Source organism: Hyla sarda, chromosome 1 (assembly GCF_029499605.1).
Source record: "Hyla sarda isolate aHylSar1 chromosome 1, aHylSar1.hap1, whole genome shotgun sequence".
Classification (NCBI taxonomy): Eukaryota; Metazoa; Chordata; class Amphibia; order Anura; family Hylidae; genus Hyla; species Hyla sarda.
This window is the reverse complement of record NC_079189.1, coordinates 317,132,386-317,152,498: the sequence shown is the minus strand read 5'-3', so window position 1 is coordinate 317,152,498 and position 20,113 is coordinate 317,132,386. Positions and strand designations below refer to the sequence as shown.

The 20,113-nt window shown below is 44.4% G+C and overlaps 1 protein-coding gene across 1 annotated transcript; it reads right to left on the bottom strand.

The window, feature by feature from the left end:
- Nucleotides 1-13,141: 13,141 nt before the first annotated feature.
- Nucleotides 13,142-16,724, bottom strand: LOC130306446 (protein spinster homolog 1-like). The gene is made up of 2 exons (XM_056552099.1): nt 16,596-16,724; nt 13,142-14,730 (listed from the first exon to the last, which is right to left on the bottom strand). The coding sequence occupies exon 2, from the start codon at nt 14,703-14,705 to the stop codon at nt 13,191-13,193; it is 1,515 nt and encodes a 504-aa protein (XP_056408074.1). The 5' UTR covers nt 14,706-14,730; nt 16,596-16,724; the 3' UTR covers nt 13,142-13,190.
- Between the last annotated feature and the right edge of the window lie 3,389 nt (nt 16,725-20,113).

Below are 20,113 nucleotides of genomic sequence, written 5' to 3'. Positions count from 1 at the left end.
CTGTGCTTCATAATAAACTGTGACATCACTGTGCTTCATAATAAACTGTGACATCACTGTGCTTCATAATAAACTGTGACATCACTGTGCTTCATAATAAACTGTGACATCACTGTGCTTCATAATAAACTGTGACATCACTGTGCTTCATAATAAACTGTGACATCACTGTGCTTCATAATAAATTGTGACATCACTGTGCTTCATAATAAACTGACATCACTGTGCTTCATAATAAACTGACACTGTGACATCACTGTGCTTCATAATAAACTGTGACATCACTGTGCTTCATAATAAACTGTGACATCACTGTGCTTCATAATAAACTGTGACATCACTGTGCTTCATAATAAACTGTGACATCACTGTGCTTCATAATAAACTGTGACATCACTGTGCTTCATAATAAACTGTGACATCACTGTGCTTCATAATAAACTGTGACATCACTGTGCTTCATAATAAACTGTGACATCACTGTGCTTCATAATAAACTGTGACATCACTGTGCTTCATAATAAACTGTGACATCACTGTGCTTCATAATAAACTGACATCACTGTGCTTCATAATAAACTGTGACATCACTGTGCTTCATAATAAACTGACATCACTGTGCTTCATAATAAACTGACATCACTGTGCTTCATAATAAACTGTGACATCACTGTGCTTCATAATAAACTGTGACATCACTGTGCTTCATAATAAACTGACATCACTGTGCTTCATAATAAACTGTGACATCACTGTGCTTCATAATAAACTGTGACATCACTGTGCTTCATAATAAACTGTGACATCACTGTGCTTCATAATAAACTGTGACATCACTGTGCTTCATAATAAAGTGTGACATCACTGTGCTTCATAATAAAGTGTGACATCACCGTGCTTCATAATAAAGTGTGACATCACCGTGCTTCATAATAAAATGTGACATCACCGTGCTTCATAATAAACTGTGACATCACTGTGCTTCATAATATACTGTGACATCACTGTGCTTCATAATAAACTGTGACATCACTGTGCTTCATAATAAACTGTGACATCACTGTGCTTCATAATAAACTGTGACATCACTGTGCTTCATAATAAACTGTGACATCACTGTGCTTCATAATAAACTGTGACATCACTGTGCTTCATAATAAACTGTGACATCACTGTGCTTCATAATAAACTGTGACATCACTGTGCTTCATAATAAACTGTGACATAACTGTGCTTCATAATAAACTGTGACATCACTGTGCTTCATAATAAACTGTGACATCACTGTGCTTCATAATAAACTGTGACATCACCGTGCTTCATAATAAACTGTGACATCACCGTGTTTCATAATAAACTGTGACATCACCGTGCTTCATAATAAACTGTGACATCACCGTGCTTCATAATAAACTGTGACATCACTGTGCTTCATAATAAACTGTGACATCACTGTGCTTCATAATAAATTGTGACATCACTGTTCTTCATAATAAACTGTGACATCACTGTGCTTCATAATAAACTGTGACATCACTGTGCTTCATAATAAATTGACATCACTGTGCTGCATAATAAACTGTGACATCACTGTGCTTCATAATAAACTGTGACATCACTGTGCTTCATAATAAACTGTGACATCACTGTGCTTCATAATAAACTGTGACATCACTGTGCTTCATAATAAACTGACATCACTGTGCTTCATAATAAACTGTGACATCACTGTGCTTCATAATAAACTGTGACATCACTGTGCTTCATGATAAACTATGACATCACTGTGCTTCATAATAAACTGTGACATCACTGTGCTTCATAATAAACTGTGACATCACTGTGCTTCATAATAAACTGACATCACTGTGCTTCATAATAAACTGTGACATCACCGTGCTTCATAATAAACTGTGACATCACTGTGCTTCATAATAAACTGTGACATCACTGTGCTTCATAATAAACTGTGACATCACTGTCTTCACAATAAACTGTGACATCACTGTGCTTCATAATAAACTGTGACATCACTGTGCTTCATAATAAACTGTGACATCACTGTGCTTCATCCTGTAATTTGATGTCACTGTGTATAACAACCCTGTAGTGACATCACAGTTTATTATTCTTGAATGCCGACTTCACTGTGTATATTTTCCCGGTACAATGACATCACTGTATAGTTACCCTCTACTGTGACAACACTGCGTTTATTAACCCTGTAGTGGCAAAACTGTTTATTGTCCCTGTACAGAGACATTACTATTTATATTAACTCTGAACTGTGATGTCACTGTGCATATTTACCCTGTATTGACACTCGCAGTGCAAGGTAAATATGTACAGTGGCATTAGGGTTTACAGGCTTAATATATACAGTGATGTCACAGTGCAGTGTAAGTATCAACAGTGATGTTGCAGTATAGAGATAACACACAGTGATGTTATAGTTCAGAGATAATATACACAGTGATGTCACAGTACAGGGATAATACACACAGTGATGTCACAGTACAGGGATAATATACACAGTGATGTCACAGTACAGGAATAATACACAGTGATGTCACAGTACAGGGATAATACACAGTGATGTTACAGTACAGGGATAATACACACAGTGATGTCACAGTACAGAGATAATACACACAGTGATGTCACAGTACAGAGATAATACACACAGTGATGTCACAGTACAGGGATAATACACACAGTGATGTCACAGTACAGGGAGGGATAATATACACAGTGATGTCATAGTACAGGGATAATAAACAGTGACGTCACAGTACAGGGATAATACACAGTGATGTCACAGTACAGGGATAATACACAGTGATGTGACAGTACAGAGATAATACACGCAATGATGTCACAGTACAGGAATAATACACAGTGATGTCACAGTACAGGAATAATACACAGTGATGTCACAGTACAGGAATAATACACAGTGATGTCACAGTACAGGGATAATATAAGGAGTGATGTGACAGTACAGGGATAATATACAGAGTGATGTCACAGTACAGGGATAATACACAGTGATGTCACAGTACAGGGATAATACACACAGTGAGGTCACAGTACAGGGATAATACACACAGTGATGTCACAGTACAGGGATAATACACAGTGATGTCACAATACAGGGATATTACACACAGTGAGGTCACAGTACAGGGATAATACACACAGTGATGTCACAGTACAGGGATAATATACACAGTGATGTCACAGTACAGGGATAATACACACAGTGATGTCACAGTACAGGGATAATATACACAGTGATGTCACAGTACAGGGAAAATACACACAGTGATGTCACAGTACAGGGATAATATACACTCTGATGTCACAGTACAGGGATAATATACACAGGGATGTCACAGTACAGGGATAATACACAGTGATGTCACAGTGCAGGCATAATACACAGTGATGTCAAAGTACAGGGATAATACACAGTGATGTCAAAGTACAGGGATAATATACACAGTGATGTCACAGTACAGGGATAATACACAGTGATGTCACAGTACAGGGATAATACACAGTGATGTCACAGTGCAGGGATAATACACGCAGTGATGTCACAGTGCAGAAATAATACACACTGTTACGCCGAGCGCTCCGGGTCCCCGCTCCTCCCCGGAGCGCTCGCTTCACTCTCCCCGCGGCAGCGCTCCGGTCACGTCCTCTGACCCGGGGCGCTGCGATTCCGCTGCCAGCCGGGATGCGATTCGCGATGCGGGTAGCGCCCGCTCGCGATGCGCACCCCGGCTCCCCTACCTGACTCGCTCTCCGTCTGTTCTGTCCCGGCGCGCGCGGCCCCGCTCCCTAGGGCGCGCGCGCGCCGGGTCTCTGCGATTTAAAGGGCCACTGCGCCGCTGATTGGCGCAGTGGTTCCAATTAGTGTGTTCACCTGTGCACTTCCCTATATCACCTCACTTCCCCTGCACTCCCTTGCCGGATCTTGTTGCCTTAGTGCCAGTGAAAGCGTTCCTTGTGTGTTCCTTGCCTGTGTTTCCAGACCTTCTGCCGTTGCCCCTGACTACGATCCTTGCTGCCTGCCCCGACCTTCTGCTACGTCCGACCTTGCTTTTGCCTACTCCCTTGTACCGCGCCTATCTTCAGCAGCCAGAGAGGTGAGCCGTTGCTAGTGGATACGACCTGGTCACTACCGCCGCAGCAAGACCATCCCGCTTTGCGGCGGGCTCTGGTGAAAACCAGTAGTGGCTTAGAACCGGTCCACTAGCACGGTCCACGCCAATCCCTCTCTGGCACAGAGGATCCACTACCTGCCAGCCGGCATCGTGACAGTAGATCCGGCCATGGATCCCGCTGAAGTTCCTCTGCCAGTTGTCGCTGACCTCACCACGGTGGTCGCCCAGCAGTCACAACAGATAGCGCAACAAGGCCAACAGCTGTCTCAACTGACCGTTATGCTACAACAGTTACTACCACAGCTTCAGCAGTCATCTCCTCCGCCAGCTCCTGCACCTCCTCCGCAGCGAGTGGCCGCTCCTGGGATACGCTTATCCTTGCCGGATAAATTTGATGGGGACTCTAAGTTTTGCCGTGGCTTTCTTTCCCAATGTTCCCTGCATCTGGAGATGATGTCGGACCTGTTTCCCACTGAAAGGTCTAAGGTGGCTTTCGTAGTCAGCCTTCTGTCCGGAAAAGCCCTGTCATGGGCCACACCGCTCTGGGACCGCAATGACCCCGTCACTGCCTCTGTACACTCCTTCTTCTCGGAAATCCGAAGTGTCTTTGAGGAACCTGCCCGAGCCTCTTCTGCTGAGACTGCCCTGTTGAACCTGGTCCAGGGTAATTCTTCCGTTGGCGAGTACGCCGTACAATTCCGTACTCTTGCTTCAGAATTGTCCTGGAATAATGAGGCCCTCTGCGCGACCTTCAAAAAAGGCCTATCCAGCAACATTAAAGATGTTCTGGCCGCACGAGAAATTCCTGCTAATCTACATGAACTTATTCACCTAGCCACTCGCATTGACATGCGTTTTTCCGAAAGGCGTCAGGAACTCCGCCAAGATATGGACTCTGTTCGCACGAGGCGTTTCTTCTCCTCGGCTCCTCTCTCCTCTGGTCCCCTGCAATCTGTTCCTGTGCCTCCCGCCGTGGAGGCTATGCAGGTCGACCGGTCTCGCCTGACACCTCAAGAGAGGACACGACGCCGTATGGAGAACCTCTGCCTGTACTGTGCTAGTACCGAACACTTCCTGAGAGATTGTCCTATCCGTCCTCCCCGCCTGGAAAGACGTACGCTGACTCCGCACAAAAGTGAGACAGTCCTTGATGTCTACTCTGCTTCTCCACGTCTTACTGTGCCTGTGCGGATGTCTGCCTCTGCCTTCTCCTTCTCTACAGTGGCCTTCTTGGACTCTGGATCTGCAGGAAATTTTATTTTGGCCTCTCTCGTCAACAGGTTCAACATCCCGGTGACCAGTCTCGCCAGACCCCTCTACATCAATTGTGTAAATAATGAAAGATTGGACTGTACCATACGTTTCCGCACGGAGCCCCTTCTTATGAGCATCGGATCTCATCATGAGAGGATTGAACTTTTGGTCCTCCCCAATTGCACCTCGGAAATTCTCCTTGGACTTCCCTGGCTTCAACTTCATTCCCCTACCCTGGATTGGTCCACTGGGGAGATCAAGAGTTGGGGGTCCTCTTGTTCCAAGAACTGTCTAAAACCGGTTCCCAGTAACCCTTGCCGTAACTCTGTGGTTCCTCCAGTAACCGGTCTCCCTAAGGCCTATATGGACTTCGCGGATGTTTTCTGCAAAAAACAAGCTGAGACTCTACCTCCTCACAGGCCTTACGATTGCCCTATCGACCTCCTCCCGGGCACTACTCCACCCCGGGGCAGAATTTATCCTCTCTCTGCCCCAGAGACTCTTGCCATGTCCGAATACGTCCAGGAGAATCTAAAAAAGGGCTTTATCCGTAAATCCTCCTCTCCTGCCGGAGCCGGATTTTTCTTTGTGTCCAAAAAAGATGGCTCCCTACGTCCTTGCATTGACTACCGCGGTCTTAATAAAATCACGGTTAAGAACCGCTACCCCTTACCCCTCATCTCTGAACTCTTTGATCGCCTCCAAGGTGCCCACATCTTCACTAAATTGGACTTAAGAGGCGCCTATAACCTCATCCGCATCAGAGAGGGGGACGAGTGGAAAACGGCATTTAACACCAGAGATGGACACTTTGAGTATCTGGTCATGCCCTTTGGACTGTGCAACGCCCCTGCCGTCTTCCAAGACTTTGTCAATGAAATTTTTCGTGATCTGTTATACTCCTGTGTTGTTGTATATCTGGACGATATCCTAATTTTTTCTGCCAATCTAGAAGAACACCGCCAGCATGTCCGTATGGTTCTTCAGAGACTTCGTGACAACCAACTCTATGCCAAAATTGAGAAATGTCTGTTTGAATGCCAATCTCTTCCTTTTCTAGGATATTTGGTCTCTGGCCAGGGACTACAGATGGATCCAGACAAACTCTCTGCCGTCTTAGATTGGCCACGCCCCTCCGGACTCCGTGCTATCCAACGCTTTTTGGGGTTCGCCAATTATTACAGGCAATTTATTCCACATTTTTCTACCATTGTGGCTCCTATCGTGGCTTTAACCAAAAAAAATGCTGATCCCAAGTCCTGGCCTCCTCAAGCAGAAGACGCCTTTAAACGACTCAAGTCTGCCTTTTCTTCGGCTCCCGTCCTCTCCAGACCTGACCCTTCCAAACCCTTCCTATTGGAGGTTGATGCCTCCTCAGTGGGAGCTGGAGCTGTTCTTCTACAAAAAAAATTCTTCCGGGCATGCTGTCACTTGTGGTTTTTTCTCTAGGACCTTCTCTCCAGCGGAGAGGAACTACTCCATCGGGGATCGAGAGCTTCTAGCCATTAAATTAGCACTTGAGGAATGGAGGCATCTGCTGGAGGGATCAAGTTCTCCTGTTATTATCTACACCGACCACAAGAACCTCTCCTACCTCCAGTCTGCCCAACGGCTGAATCCTCGCCAGGCCCGGTGGTCTCTGTTCTTTGCCCGATTTAATTTTGAGATTCACTTTCGTCCTGCCGATAAGAACATTAGGGCCGATGCTCTCTCTCGTTCCTCGGATGCCTCAGAAGTTGAACTCTCTCCGCAACACATCATTCCACCTGACTGCCTGATCTCCACTTCTCCTGCCTCCATCAGGCAGACTCCTCCAGGAAAGACCTTTGTTTCTCCTCGCCAACGCCTCGGAATCCTCAAATGGGGTCACTCCTCCCATCTCGCAGGTCATGCGGGTATCAAGAAATCTGTGCAACTCATCTCCCGCTTCTATTGGTGGCCGACTCTGGAGACGGATGTTGTGGACTTTGTGCGAGCCTGCACTATCTGTGCCCGGGATAAGACTCCTCGCCAGAAGCCCGCTGGTTTTCTTCATCCTCTGCCTGTCCCCGAACAGCCTTGGTCTCTGATTGGTATGGATTTTATTACTGATTTACCCCCTTCCCGTGGCAACACTGTTATTTGGGTGGTCGTTGATCGATTCTCCAAAATGGCACATTTCATCCCTCTTCCTGGTCTTCCTTCTGCGCCTCAGTTGGCTAAACAATTTTTTGTACACATTTTTCGTCTTCACGGGTTGCCTACGCAGATTGTCTCGGATAGAGGCGTCCAATTCGTGTCTAAATTCTGGAGGGCTCTCTGTAAACAACTCAAGATTAAATTAAATTTTTCTTCTGCATATCATCCCCAGTCCAATGGACAAGTAGAAAGGATTAACCAGATCTTGGGTGATTATTTGCGACATTTTGTTTCCTCCCGCCAGGATGACTGGGCAGATCTCCTCCCATGGGCCGAATTCTCGTATAACTTCAGGGTCTCTGAGTCTTCCTCCAAATCCCCATTTTTCGTGGTGTACGGCCGTCACCCTCTTCCCCCCCTCCCTACTCCCTTGCCCTCTGGTCTGCCCGCTGTGGATGAAATTTCTCGTGACCTTTCCATCATATGGAGAGAGACCCAAAATTCTCTCTTACAGGCTTCATCACGCATGAAGAAGTTCGCGGATAAGAAAAGAAGAGCTCCCCCCGTTTTTTCCCCTGGAGACAAGGTATGGCTCTCCGCTAAATATGTCCGCTTCCGTGTCCCTAGCTACAAGTTGGGACCACGCTATCTTGGTCCTTTCAAAATTTTGTGTCAAATTAATCCTGTCTCTTATAAACTTCTTCTTCCTCCCTCTCTTCGTATCCCTAATGCCTTTCACGTCTCTCTTCTCAAACCACTCATCCTCAACCGTTTTTCTCCCAAATCTGTTCCTCCCACTCCTGTTTCCGGCTCCTCGGACATCTTCTCGGTCAAAGAAATTTTAGCTGCCAAAAAGGTCAGAGGGAAAAATTTTTTTTTAGTGGACTGGGAGGGTTGTGGTCCTGAAGAGAGATCCTGGGAACCTGAGGACAACATCCTAGACAAAAGTCTGCTCCTCAGGTTCTCAGGCTCTAAGAAGAGGGGGAGACCCAAGGGGGGGGGTACTGTTACGCCGAGCGCTCCGGGTCCCCGCTCCTCCCCGGAGCGCTCGCTTCACTCTCCCCGCGGCAGCGCTCCGGTCACGTCCTCTGACCCGGGGCGCTGCGATTCCGCTGCCAGCCGGGATGCGATTCGCGATGCGGGTAGCGCCCGCTCGCGATGCGCACCCCGGCTCCCCTACCTGACTCGCTCTCCGTCTGTTCTGTCCCGGCGCGCGCGGCCCCGCTCCCTAGGGCGCGCGCGCGCCGGGTCTCTGCGATTTAAAGGGCCACTGCGCCGCTGATTGGCGCAGTGGTTCCAATTAGTGTGTTCACCTGTGCACTTCCCTATATCACCTCACTTCCCCTGCACTCCCTTGCCGGATCTTGTTGCCTTAGTGCCAGTGAAAGCGTTCCTTGTGTGTTCCTTGCCTGTGTTTCCAGACCTTCTGCCGTTGCCCCTGACTACGATCCTTGCTGCCTGCCCCGACCTTCTGCTACGTCCGACCTTGCTTTTGCCTACTCCCTTGTACCGCGCCTATCTTCAGCAGCCAGAGAGGTGAGCCGTTGCTAGTGGATACGACCTGGTCACTACCGCCGCAGCAAGACCATCCCGCTTTGCGGCGGGCTCTGGTGAAAACCAGTAGTGGCTTAGAACCGGTCCACTAGCACGGTCCACGCCAATCCCTCTCTGGCACAGAGGATCCACTACCTGCCAGCCGGCATCGTGACACACACAGTGATGTCACAGTACAGAGATAATACACAGAGCGATGTCACAGTACAGGGATAATACACAGTGATGTCACAGTACAGAGATAATACACACAATGATGTCACAGTACAGGGAGGGATAATATACACAATGATGTCATAGTACAGGGATAATACACAGTGACGTCACAGTACAGGGATAATACACAGTGACGTCACAGTACAGGGATAATACACAGTGATGTCACAGTACAGAGATGATACACACAGTGATGTCACAGTACAGGAATAATACACAGTGATGTCACAGTACAGGAATAATACACAGTGATGTCACAGTACAGGAATAATACACAGTGATGTCACAGTACAGGAATAATACACAGTGATGTCACAGTACAGGGATAATATACAGAGTGATGTCACAGTACAGGGATAATATACAGAGTGATGTCACAGTACAGGAATAATACACAGTGATGTCACAGTACAGGGATAATATACAGAGTGATGTCACAGTACAGGGATAATATACAGAGTGATGTCACAGTACAGGGCTAATATACAGAGTGATGTCACAGTACAGGGATAATACACAGTGATGTCACAGTACAGGGATAATACACAGTGATGTCACAGCACAGGGATAATACACAGTGATGTGACAGTACAGAGATAAAACCCACAGTGATGTCACAGCACAGGAATAATACACAGTGATGTCACAGTACAGGAATAATACACAGTGATGTCACAGTACAGGAATAATACACAGTGATGTCACAGTACAGGGATAATATACAGAGTGATGTGACAGTACAGGGATAATATACAGAGTGATGTCACAGTACAGGGATAATACACAGTGATGTCACAGTACAGGGATAATACACACAGTGATGTCACAGTACAGAGATAATACACACAGTGATGCCACAGTACAGGGATATTACACACAGTGAGGTCACAGTACAGGGATAATACACACAGTGATGTCACAGTACAGGGATAATATACACAGTGATGTCACAGTACAGGGATAATACACACAGTGATGTCACAGTACAGGGATAATATACACAGTGATGTCACAGTACAGGGATAATACACACAGTGATGTCACAGTACAGGGATAATATACACAGTGATGTCACAGTACAGGGCTAATATACACAGTGATGTCACAGTACAGGGATAATACACAGTGATGTCAAAGTACAGGCATAATACACAGTGATGTTAAGTACAGGGATAATACACAGTGATGTCACAGTACAGGGATAATATACACAGTGATGTCACAGTACAGGGATAATATACAGTGATGTCACAGTACAGGGATAATACACAGTGATGTCACAGTACAGGGATAATACACACAGTGATGTCACAGTACAGAGATAATACACACAGTGATGTCACAGTACAGAGATAATACACGCAGTGATGTCACAGTACAGGGATAATACACAGTGATGTCACAGTACAGAGATAATACACACAGCGATGTCACAGTACAGGGATAATACACAGTGATGTCACAGTACAGAGATAATACACACAGTGATGTCACAGTACAGGGAGGGATAATATACACAGTGATGTCATAGTACAGGGATAATACACAGTGACGTCACAGTACAGGGATAATACACAGTGACGTCACAGTACAGGGATAATACACAGTGATGTCACAGTACAGAGATAATACACACAGTTATGTCACAGTACAGGAATAATACACAGTGATGTCACAGTACAGGAATAATACACAGTGATGTCACAGTACAGGAATAATACACAGTGATGTCACAGTACAGGAATAATACACAGTGATGTCACAGTACAGGGATAATATACAGAGTGATGTCACAGTACAGGGATAATATACAGAGTGATGTCACAGTACAGGTGTAATACACAGTGATGTCACAGTACAGAGATAATACACAGTGATGTCACAGTGCAGGGATAATACCCAGTGATGTCACATTACAGGGATAATACACACAGTGATGTCACAGTACAGGGACAATACACAGTGATGTCACAGTACAGAGATAATACACAGTGAGGTCACAGTACAGGGATAATACACAGTGATGTCACAGTACAGGGATAATACACAGAGTGATGGCACAGTACAGAGATAATACACAGTGATGTCACAGTACAGGGATAATACACAGTGATGGCACAGTACAGAGTTAATACACAGTGATGTCACATTACAGGGATAATACACAGAGTGATGGCACAGTACAGAGATAATACACAGTGATGTCACAGTACAGGGATAATACACACAGTGATGTCACAGTACAATGATAATACACAGTGATGTCACAGTACAGGGATAATACACACAGTGATGTCACAGTACAGGGATAATACACAGAGTGATGGCACAGTACAGAGATAATACACAGTGATGTCACAGTACAGGGATAATACACAGTGATGGCACATTACAGGGATAATACACAGAGTGATGGCACAGTACAGAGATAATACACAGTGATGTCACAGTACAGGAATAATACACAGTGATGTCACAGTAAAACCATCTCACAGCCGGACCGACATGTAATTTCAGCAAAAAATAAAGCAGGGCCTCATGTTCAAGTTTCGCCTAAGGCCTCACAAAGTCTAGAGCCGCCTCTGGTCGGCCCTACCATGGGACCCGGTGGGACCATAAGTAACAGGTGGCACTTTTCAGTGGCGGCATTTTGCTGCCCCCTTTTTTTTTGTGCCTAGTAGGTTCATGGTAAGGTTGGCGCCGCCGCTGCTCACTGTTCTAAAGCAGCTGCGGGGTATAATAGCGCAGCGGGCACTTTAGACAGTGAGTCTGCCTCCGGCAGACCGGGGTCTGACGAGGGACGTCGCACAAGTGACGTACTTCTGCAGACCCGCTCAGGAGGACGTCAGTGACGTCACTAGTCAGGCCGCTGCCGGAGAGGAGAAGCGCTGTGCAGGGCAGATAAGTGTGTCTCTGTGTGTGTCTGTGTCTGTCTGTGTGTTTGGGGGGGGGGGCTATGGCTACCTAATGTGAGGAATCTATGCTACCTAATGTGGGGAAACTATGTTACCTAATGTGGGGAATCTGTGCTACCTAATGTGGGGAAACTATGCTACCTAATGTGGGGAAGCTATGCTACCTAATGTGGGGAAACTATGTTACCTAATGTAGGGAATCTGTGCTACCTAATGTGGGGAAACTATGCTACCTAATGTGGGTAAACTATGTTACCTAATGTGGGGAATCTGTGCTACCTAATGTGGGCAAACTATGCTACCTAATGTGGGGAAACTATGTTACCTAATGTGGGGAAACTATGTTACCTGATGTGGGGAATCTGTGCTACCTAATGTGGGGAAACTATGCTGCCTAATGTGGGGAAACTATGTTACCTAATGTGGGGAATCTGTGCTACCTAATGTGGGGAAACTATGCAACCTAATGTGGGGAAACAATGTTACCTAATGTGGGGAATCTGTGCTACCTATTGTGGGGAAACTATGCTACCTAATGTGGGGAAACTATGCTACCTAATGTGGGCAAACTATGCTACCTAATGTGGGGAAACTGCTACCTAATGTAGGGAATCTATGCTACCTAATGTGGGGAAACTATGCTACCTAATGTGAGGAAACTATGCTACATAATGTGGGGAATCTATGCTACCTAATGTTGGGAATCTATGCTACCTAATGTGGGGGGCTTGAATGAGCTGCGGCATATGGGAGGCCTTAATAAATAATTAGAAACTTATACAGCAAGTGACATATGGGGGTCCACTTGAGTAAGTGACACATGGAGGGGGGGGGGTGCTGAACAATTGATGTTTTGGGGGGGCACATTCTTTGCACAATGTAACATAGAACAAATGCAGTTATTTTTTTCTTAATTTTTTTTAATGAAGTAAACGAGATAAAGGTAAGCAATGACTTTTCCTCAGTCTGAAGCGCGGTCCTCATCGGCAGGAAGCAGTGAGGAGGAGGAGGATGACGGAGGTTCTGATTCCATCTCTGCTTCTTTTTCGTCCCTCTCTATATATAGGGCCGTGGCCATGAAGAAGGCCCCTCCGATGACTGTCATTATGGTGCAGGTCATGAGGGCATACTCCAGGCTGCGGTATTTCAGAAGAGGGGATTTGGCATATCCTCGTTCGTAGGTGTCAGATATCAGGCCGATGAGATACGGGCTGCCGGCGTCACCTAGGAGGTGATAGATTGTCATCTGCACGGCCAGGGCTGAAGATCTCCTCCATGGAGTTACTACTTTTAGTATAATGTCAGATATGAGGGTGAAATTTACTGACAGAAGCGTCTCTCCGATGAAGATGAAGATGTTGGTGGCAACGAGGCTGATGTTGCCAAAAGTCAATGCCAACAGAAGAAAAGGGGCGGAGAGCATCATCGCGCATCCACACACAAGCGGGTCCGCCCGTGGGTTGGATTTGCGATATCTTTTACTTATCTCCGTCCCTGCTACAACTCCCAGAATGCCAGAAACGACTGTAACCACACCAAATATTAGGATGTCGTGATAGTCACACGGTTCAGCACGGCAAGGGTCCTTCTCTTGTAGGAGTGTTCGTGCGTGGGTCAGGTATGACGGACCCCATACACCTATGGCTCCCACTATGAAGGATACAGCCGTCGATCCCATGGTGGTTAACATGAAGCTTCGATTTTTAAATAGTTTTTTCAGATCTGTCGCCCATTTGGCAAACTTCTGGGATTTGTTGTTCTTCTTCCCGTTTGTAGTTGTTCTTGGAAGCTCCTTTGTGACCAAAATCATCAAAGCCACAGCTATGAGGCCCAGGCCAGGGGTAACCCGAAATGCCCAGTGCCAATCGCCCCTTGCTGCATCAGTCACTTTGGGCCCGATGATGTATCCTAGTCCGCAGCCTACAGGTATGACGGAGTAAAACACGTTCAGCATGCGGGTCCGCTGGTCACTTGTAAAAAGGTCTGCAATGATGGAGGGGGCGATGGTGCAGAAAGTCGCCTCTCCGGCTCCAACCAGTCCACTCGTCAGCAGGAAGAGCAGGAAGTACCCGTCAGGGATGAATGACAGGGTAAGTGTCATGCTCAGCCAAACGATGACTCCTGCGCAAACAGTATATTTCTTATTACAGTGGTCGCCCAAATATCCGGCAATTGGTGCGACCAGAACGTAGCTTCCAATGAACAATGTATTCAATAAGCCGGACAGACTAGCATTGGTGTCATATGCTTTCTGTATATAAGGCAGCACCCCCGCCACGCTGGAGCGATTTGCATAGATGAGCAAATTAACAAAGGCGAGGATCACTACGGTGATGATGGAACGTGCGGTGGACATCACGCTTAGAGATGGCAGGTTCTGCCTCTCAGGGATATCGCCCTTTTCTACATCCATATCACTATGGTCCTCCATTGCTTCTTCCTCCTCCTTCAGCAATGGGTCTTGTGGAGAGGCCATGGTCACAGGTCAGAGCCTGAAAACACTAGAGAGAGAGAGATAAGTGAACACATTAGACAACATGTCATCATTCCTGTCATTATACAATAGATCCTTCATACAGAGCAGAAATGTCCAGCACAGAACCACAAGATAACACTAAGACCATCGCAGCCTCAGAAGAAGACGCTTCTCTATAAGTGTTTTATATGGAGACGTCTTCCCTGAGGTCACCAATGTCTGATAACCCTGAACCTGTCCGGTCCTAGTAATATCTGATAACCCTGAACCTGTCCTGTCCTAGTAATATCTGATAACCCTGAACCTGTCCGGTCCTAGTAATATCTGATAACCCTGAACCTGTCCGGTCCTAGTAATATCTGATAACCCTGAACCTGTCCGGTCCTAGTAGTATCTGATAACCCTGAACCTGTCCGGTCCTAGTAATATCTGATAACCCTGATCCTGTCCGGTCCTAGTAATATCTGATAACCCTGAACCTGTCCGTTCCTAGTAATATCTGATAACCCTGAACCTGTCCGGTCCTAGTAATATCTGATAACCCTGAACCTGTCCGGTCCTAGTAATATCTGATAACCCTGAACCTGTCCGTTCTTAGTAATATCTGATAACCCTGAACCTGTCCAGTCCTAGTAATATCTGATAACCCTGAACCTGTCCGGTCCTAGTAATATCTGATAACCCTGAACCTGTCCGGTCCTAGTAATATCTGATAACCCTGATTCTGTCCGGTCCTAGTATTATCTGATAACCCTGAACCTGTCCGGTCCTAGTAATTTCTGATAACCCTGAACCTGTCCGGTCCTAGTAATATCTGATAACCCTGAACCTGTCCGGTCCTAGTAATATCTGATAACCCTGAACCTGTCCGGTCCTAGTAATATCTGATAACCCTGAACCTGTCCGGTCCTAATATCTGATAACCCTGAACCTGTCCGGTCCTAGTAATATCTGATAACCCTGAACCTGTCCAGTCCTAGTAATATCTGATAACCCTGAACCTATCAGGTCCTAGTAATATCTGATAACCCTGATTCTGTCCGGTCCTAGTAATATCTGATAACCCTGAACCTGTCCGGTCCTAGTAATATCTGATAACCCTGAACCTGTCCATTCCTAGTAATATCTGATAACCCTGAACCTGTCCGGTCCTAGTAATATCTGATAACCCTGAACCTGTCCGGTCCTAGTAATATCTGATAAACCTGAACCTGTCCGGTCCTAGTAATATCTGATAAACCTGAACCTCTCCGGTCATAGTAATATCTGATAACCCTGAATCTGTCCCAGTAATGGTGGATTATAAGGGCTTGGCTGTATGGTCACTGGGCCATGTGAACTTCATACTGTAGATACAATTGGGCTATCCTGCTATATACATTAACTAATAATGAACCTACCCCACCTCATTGGGATCTATCCGTCCCCTATATGACTTTCTGCCACTAGTTGATTTGAAAATGTTCCCTTTCGGAGTACCCGGAGTATTTCTATTGTTAGTACACACATAATACTATTATATACTATTATATTTCTGCCCTAATCTTTCTGTTATTCTTTTACTACACCACCAAATCTTTCTCATAGACTTATATCTTTTAGAACTTCATGAATTAGGACTCTTTTTCTTGGGGGCTTTTTTGGGCATAATTGCATTTTAGCAGTTTTGCAAAAAAAAAAGCTCTGGTCATGATACTATCTGTGCGTTTTATTATGTTTAATGCCTAAGCCAAGTATTGTCACAATGCTATGAGAAATATAACTTTTGTTATTTCTTTTGGAAGTTAATTTCTTGTTTTTTTTTTGCTAAAAAAAAAAGCAACAACAATAAAAAAAAACTGTCAAACAAAAAGCCCTGTGTATGTATGAATAGAAGAGGCTGAGACTTACCTTGTGGTTCTCTCTTCAGACATGGAACGGTCAAAATCTTGAATTCTCTATCGCAAATAGAAACTCTCTAAAAAACACTTTGCAACACAGGTTGTGAATGCAAAACACACTGAAGAGACTGCAGCCGGCGCGCACTTCCTTGTACAGCTTACGGTGACATCATCACAAGCATGTGTGACATCACAAGGTTCTAAACCATCAGGTATGTGTATATTTGTATAGTAAATGTGAGTAGCCATATTAGTCCAGTGATGCAGATTGTAATACCTGTTTTATTGGACTAACAGAAGTTTGTAGAGACAAACTTTTGGGATTCCTCCTTGATAATTTATAAAGTCCTTTGATCATTAGTCCTTGTCTATTGGACTTGATAAAGGGAGGAATCCTGAAAGCTTGTCTCTACAAAATTCTGTTAGTCCAATAAAAAAGGTATTACAAGAGACTGCAACATATTTTTTGATTTGTGTGTGTGTATGTATATATATATATATATATATATATATATATATATATATAGTTCCAAGCGTGAGTAGGTGCCTCCAGCTAGGGTCCGTGTCCAGGATCCTGCATACGTAGTTCCAAGGAAAATGCTGTGGCACTCAAAGTATGGTGAAAAAATGAAAACTATTTATTCATCCCAAATGTGCAAAGAGCAACGTTTCAATGGTCTCACACCATCATTATCAAGCCACTTGATAATGATGGTGTGAGACCATTGAAACGTTGCTCTTTGCACATTTGGGATGAATAAATAGTTTTCATTTTTTCACCATACCTTGAGTGCCACAGCATTTTCCTTGGAACTACGTATGCATAATCCTGGACCCGGATCCTAGCTGGAGGCACCTACTCACGCTTTAGGAGTGCTGCTTTCTTCTTTGACATATATATATATATATATATATATATATATATATATATATATATATATTAATATACACCTAGAAATACATCAAGTACATCAAAACATCTTTTAGAAAAATATTTCTCCAGGCCTGCCGAGTATATCCCCGTACTTCACAGTGTCTTCTTAGTTTATATATTTTAATCTTTTGACCTTTTAACCCCACTAGGACCAAGGGCATCCTGGGACTTAAAGGGGTATTCCAGGCCAAAACTTTTTTTAACATATCAACTGGCTCCAGAAAGTTAAACAGATTTGTAAATTACTTCTATTAAAAAATCTTAATCCTTTCAGTACTTATGACCTTCTGAAGTTAAGGTTGTTTTTTCTGTCTAAGTGCTCTCTAATGACACCTGTTTCAGGCAACGCCCAGTTTAGAAGCAAATCCCCATAGCAAACCTCTTCTAAACTGGGCGTTTCCCGAGACAGGTGTCATCAGAGAGCACTTAGACAGAAAAGAACAACCTTAACTTCTGAAGCTCATACGTACTGAAAGGGGTAAGATTTTTTAATAGAAGTAATTTACAAATATGTTTAACTTTCTGGAGCCAGTTGATATATATAAAAAAGTTTTTGCCTGGAATACACCTTTAAGATTGAACCGATTATTATTGATATATGTCATGAATGCATCAACGGTCAGATGGTCGGACGACCAAATGATGACCACATCGTCTACATACCTCCCATACCATGCGAGGCATGTGGAAAATGGATTGGTGTCAGAAAAAATTAACTGCTCCTCCCACCAAAAAACAAAAAGGTTAGCCTGAGCTGGTGATGACTTTGCTCCCATTGAAGCACCCGTGCGCTGCAAATAAAAATTGTTACCAAACATAAAATAATTGTGTTTTAACACAAAATCTACCACCTCAATAATGTAATGTCTCAAATCCACAGAATATTTAGTAAATCTCATCAGTATATGCGAGATAGCTGATAATGCCAGGTTTTTCGGAATACTGGAATAGAGCGATTCAATGTCGCAAGTAAGCCACGACAGAGAATCGCTCCATGTGAATTTAGTTCTTCTGACCAGGAGTTTACTGAAAATTCAGATTGTTCAGATACCACGGACACTAGCGGGGACTCAGAACCGCAATATGTGAACACTCACAAGAATCGCAATGCGAGAAGACAGTCAAAAAACGAAGAAGGCGCGGTGGCAGAAAACATAGGAAGAAGAGCTTCGGAGCGTAACAAGGACAAACAGAAAAAGTAATAAAAGAGGATTTTCAAGTCATTAACATTTCTGCACAAATCATTACAGATGAAGAAACCTCGGTCCTGTGGAAAGGACTGGGTTTCTCTCCTACACATCATTTTGATGTTTATCGGACAATTTTGGATATAAATAAATTTGTGAGAACTTTAACAGTTAAGAAAAAAAATTTTGTGGAAAATGCTGATGAACCATCGGACCCACCTCAACTTTCTATAAACCCTGATTTACCACTAATGCATACGTTAGCAGAACAAATTGCTTTTAGAGATCTCTGTCTCCTTGAAAATAGTGGGATATCAATTTGTGATGAAGTGAATACTGCACATACCTTCTCCACTAAAAACCAAAATTTTTACCCCATACAGACCAGACGAGCAATTTTTGATTGGTTCCAGGACCTTATCATGAAAGATTTGGTTAATCTACAATCAAAAGTAATGTCCAATACAACTCGTCCTAATTTGAATAAAAAGGAGGCTGCTGCCATAAAGAAATTAAAGAAAAACAAAAATTTGACGATCCGATCCGCCGATAAAGGGGGCTCTGTAGTTTGTATGGACATGGGATTGTATATCAATTTAAATGAAAATCTACTATCTGATGATAAAACTTACCTTAAACTTTGTGGGGATCCCACTGAACCTTTTAAAAAAGAACTGTTGACTCTGTTGGAAGAGGGGAAAGCCAGATCTATTTTGACCCAAAAAGAAGTGGATTATATTTTTGTGCCTGCTCCAATTATTCCTATCTTCCACTCGCTACCCAAGTTGCATAAGGACCGATTCCCGCCGCCGATGCGTCCGATCGTGGCGGGGATTGGATCCCTTAACGAGCACCTATGCGAGTGGTTGGACTCAGTACTGCAACCTCTGGTTATGCAATGCCCAAGTTATATCAAGGACACTAAGCACTTGCTAAAAATCATGGATGAATTTACATGGAGCGATTCTCTGTCGTGGCTTACTTGCGACATTGAATCGCTCTATTCCAGTATTCCGCAAAACCTGGCATTATCAGCTATCTCGGATATACTGATGAGATTTTCTAAATATTCTGTGGATTTGAGACATTACATTATTGAGGTGGTAGATTTTGTGTTAAAACACAATTAGTTTATGTTTGCTAACAATTTTTATTTGCAGCGCACGGGTGCTTCAATGGGAGCAAAGTCATCACCAGCTCGGGCTAAGCTTTTTGTTTTTTGGTGGGAGGAGCAGTTAATTTTTTCTGACACCAATCCATTTTCCACATGCCTCGCATGGTATGGGAGGTATGTAGACGATGTGGTCATCATTTGGTCGTCTGACCATCTGACCGTTGATGCATTCATGACATATATCAATAATAATCGGTTCAATCTTACGTTTACCCACACATGGTGTAAAAGTG

Bases quoted from the DNA above. Each gene is read 5' to 3' on its own strand.
- LOC130306446 (XM_056552099.1), bottom strand. From the start codon at position 14,705: ATGGCCTCTCCACAAGACCCATTGCTGAAGGAGGAGGAAGAAGCAATG.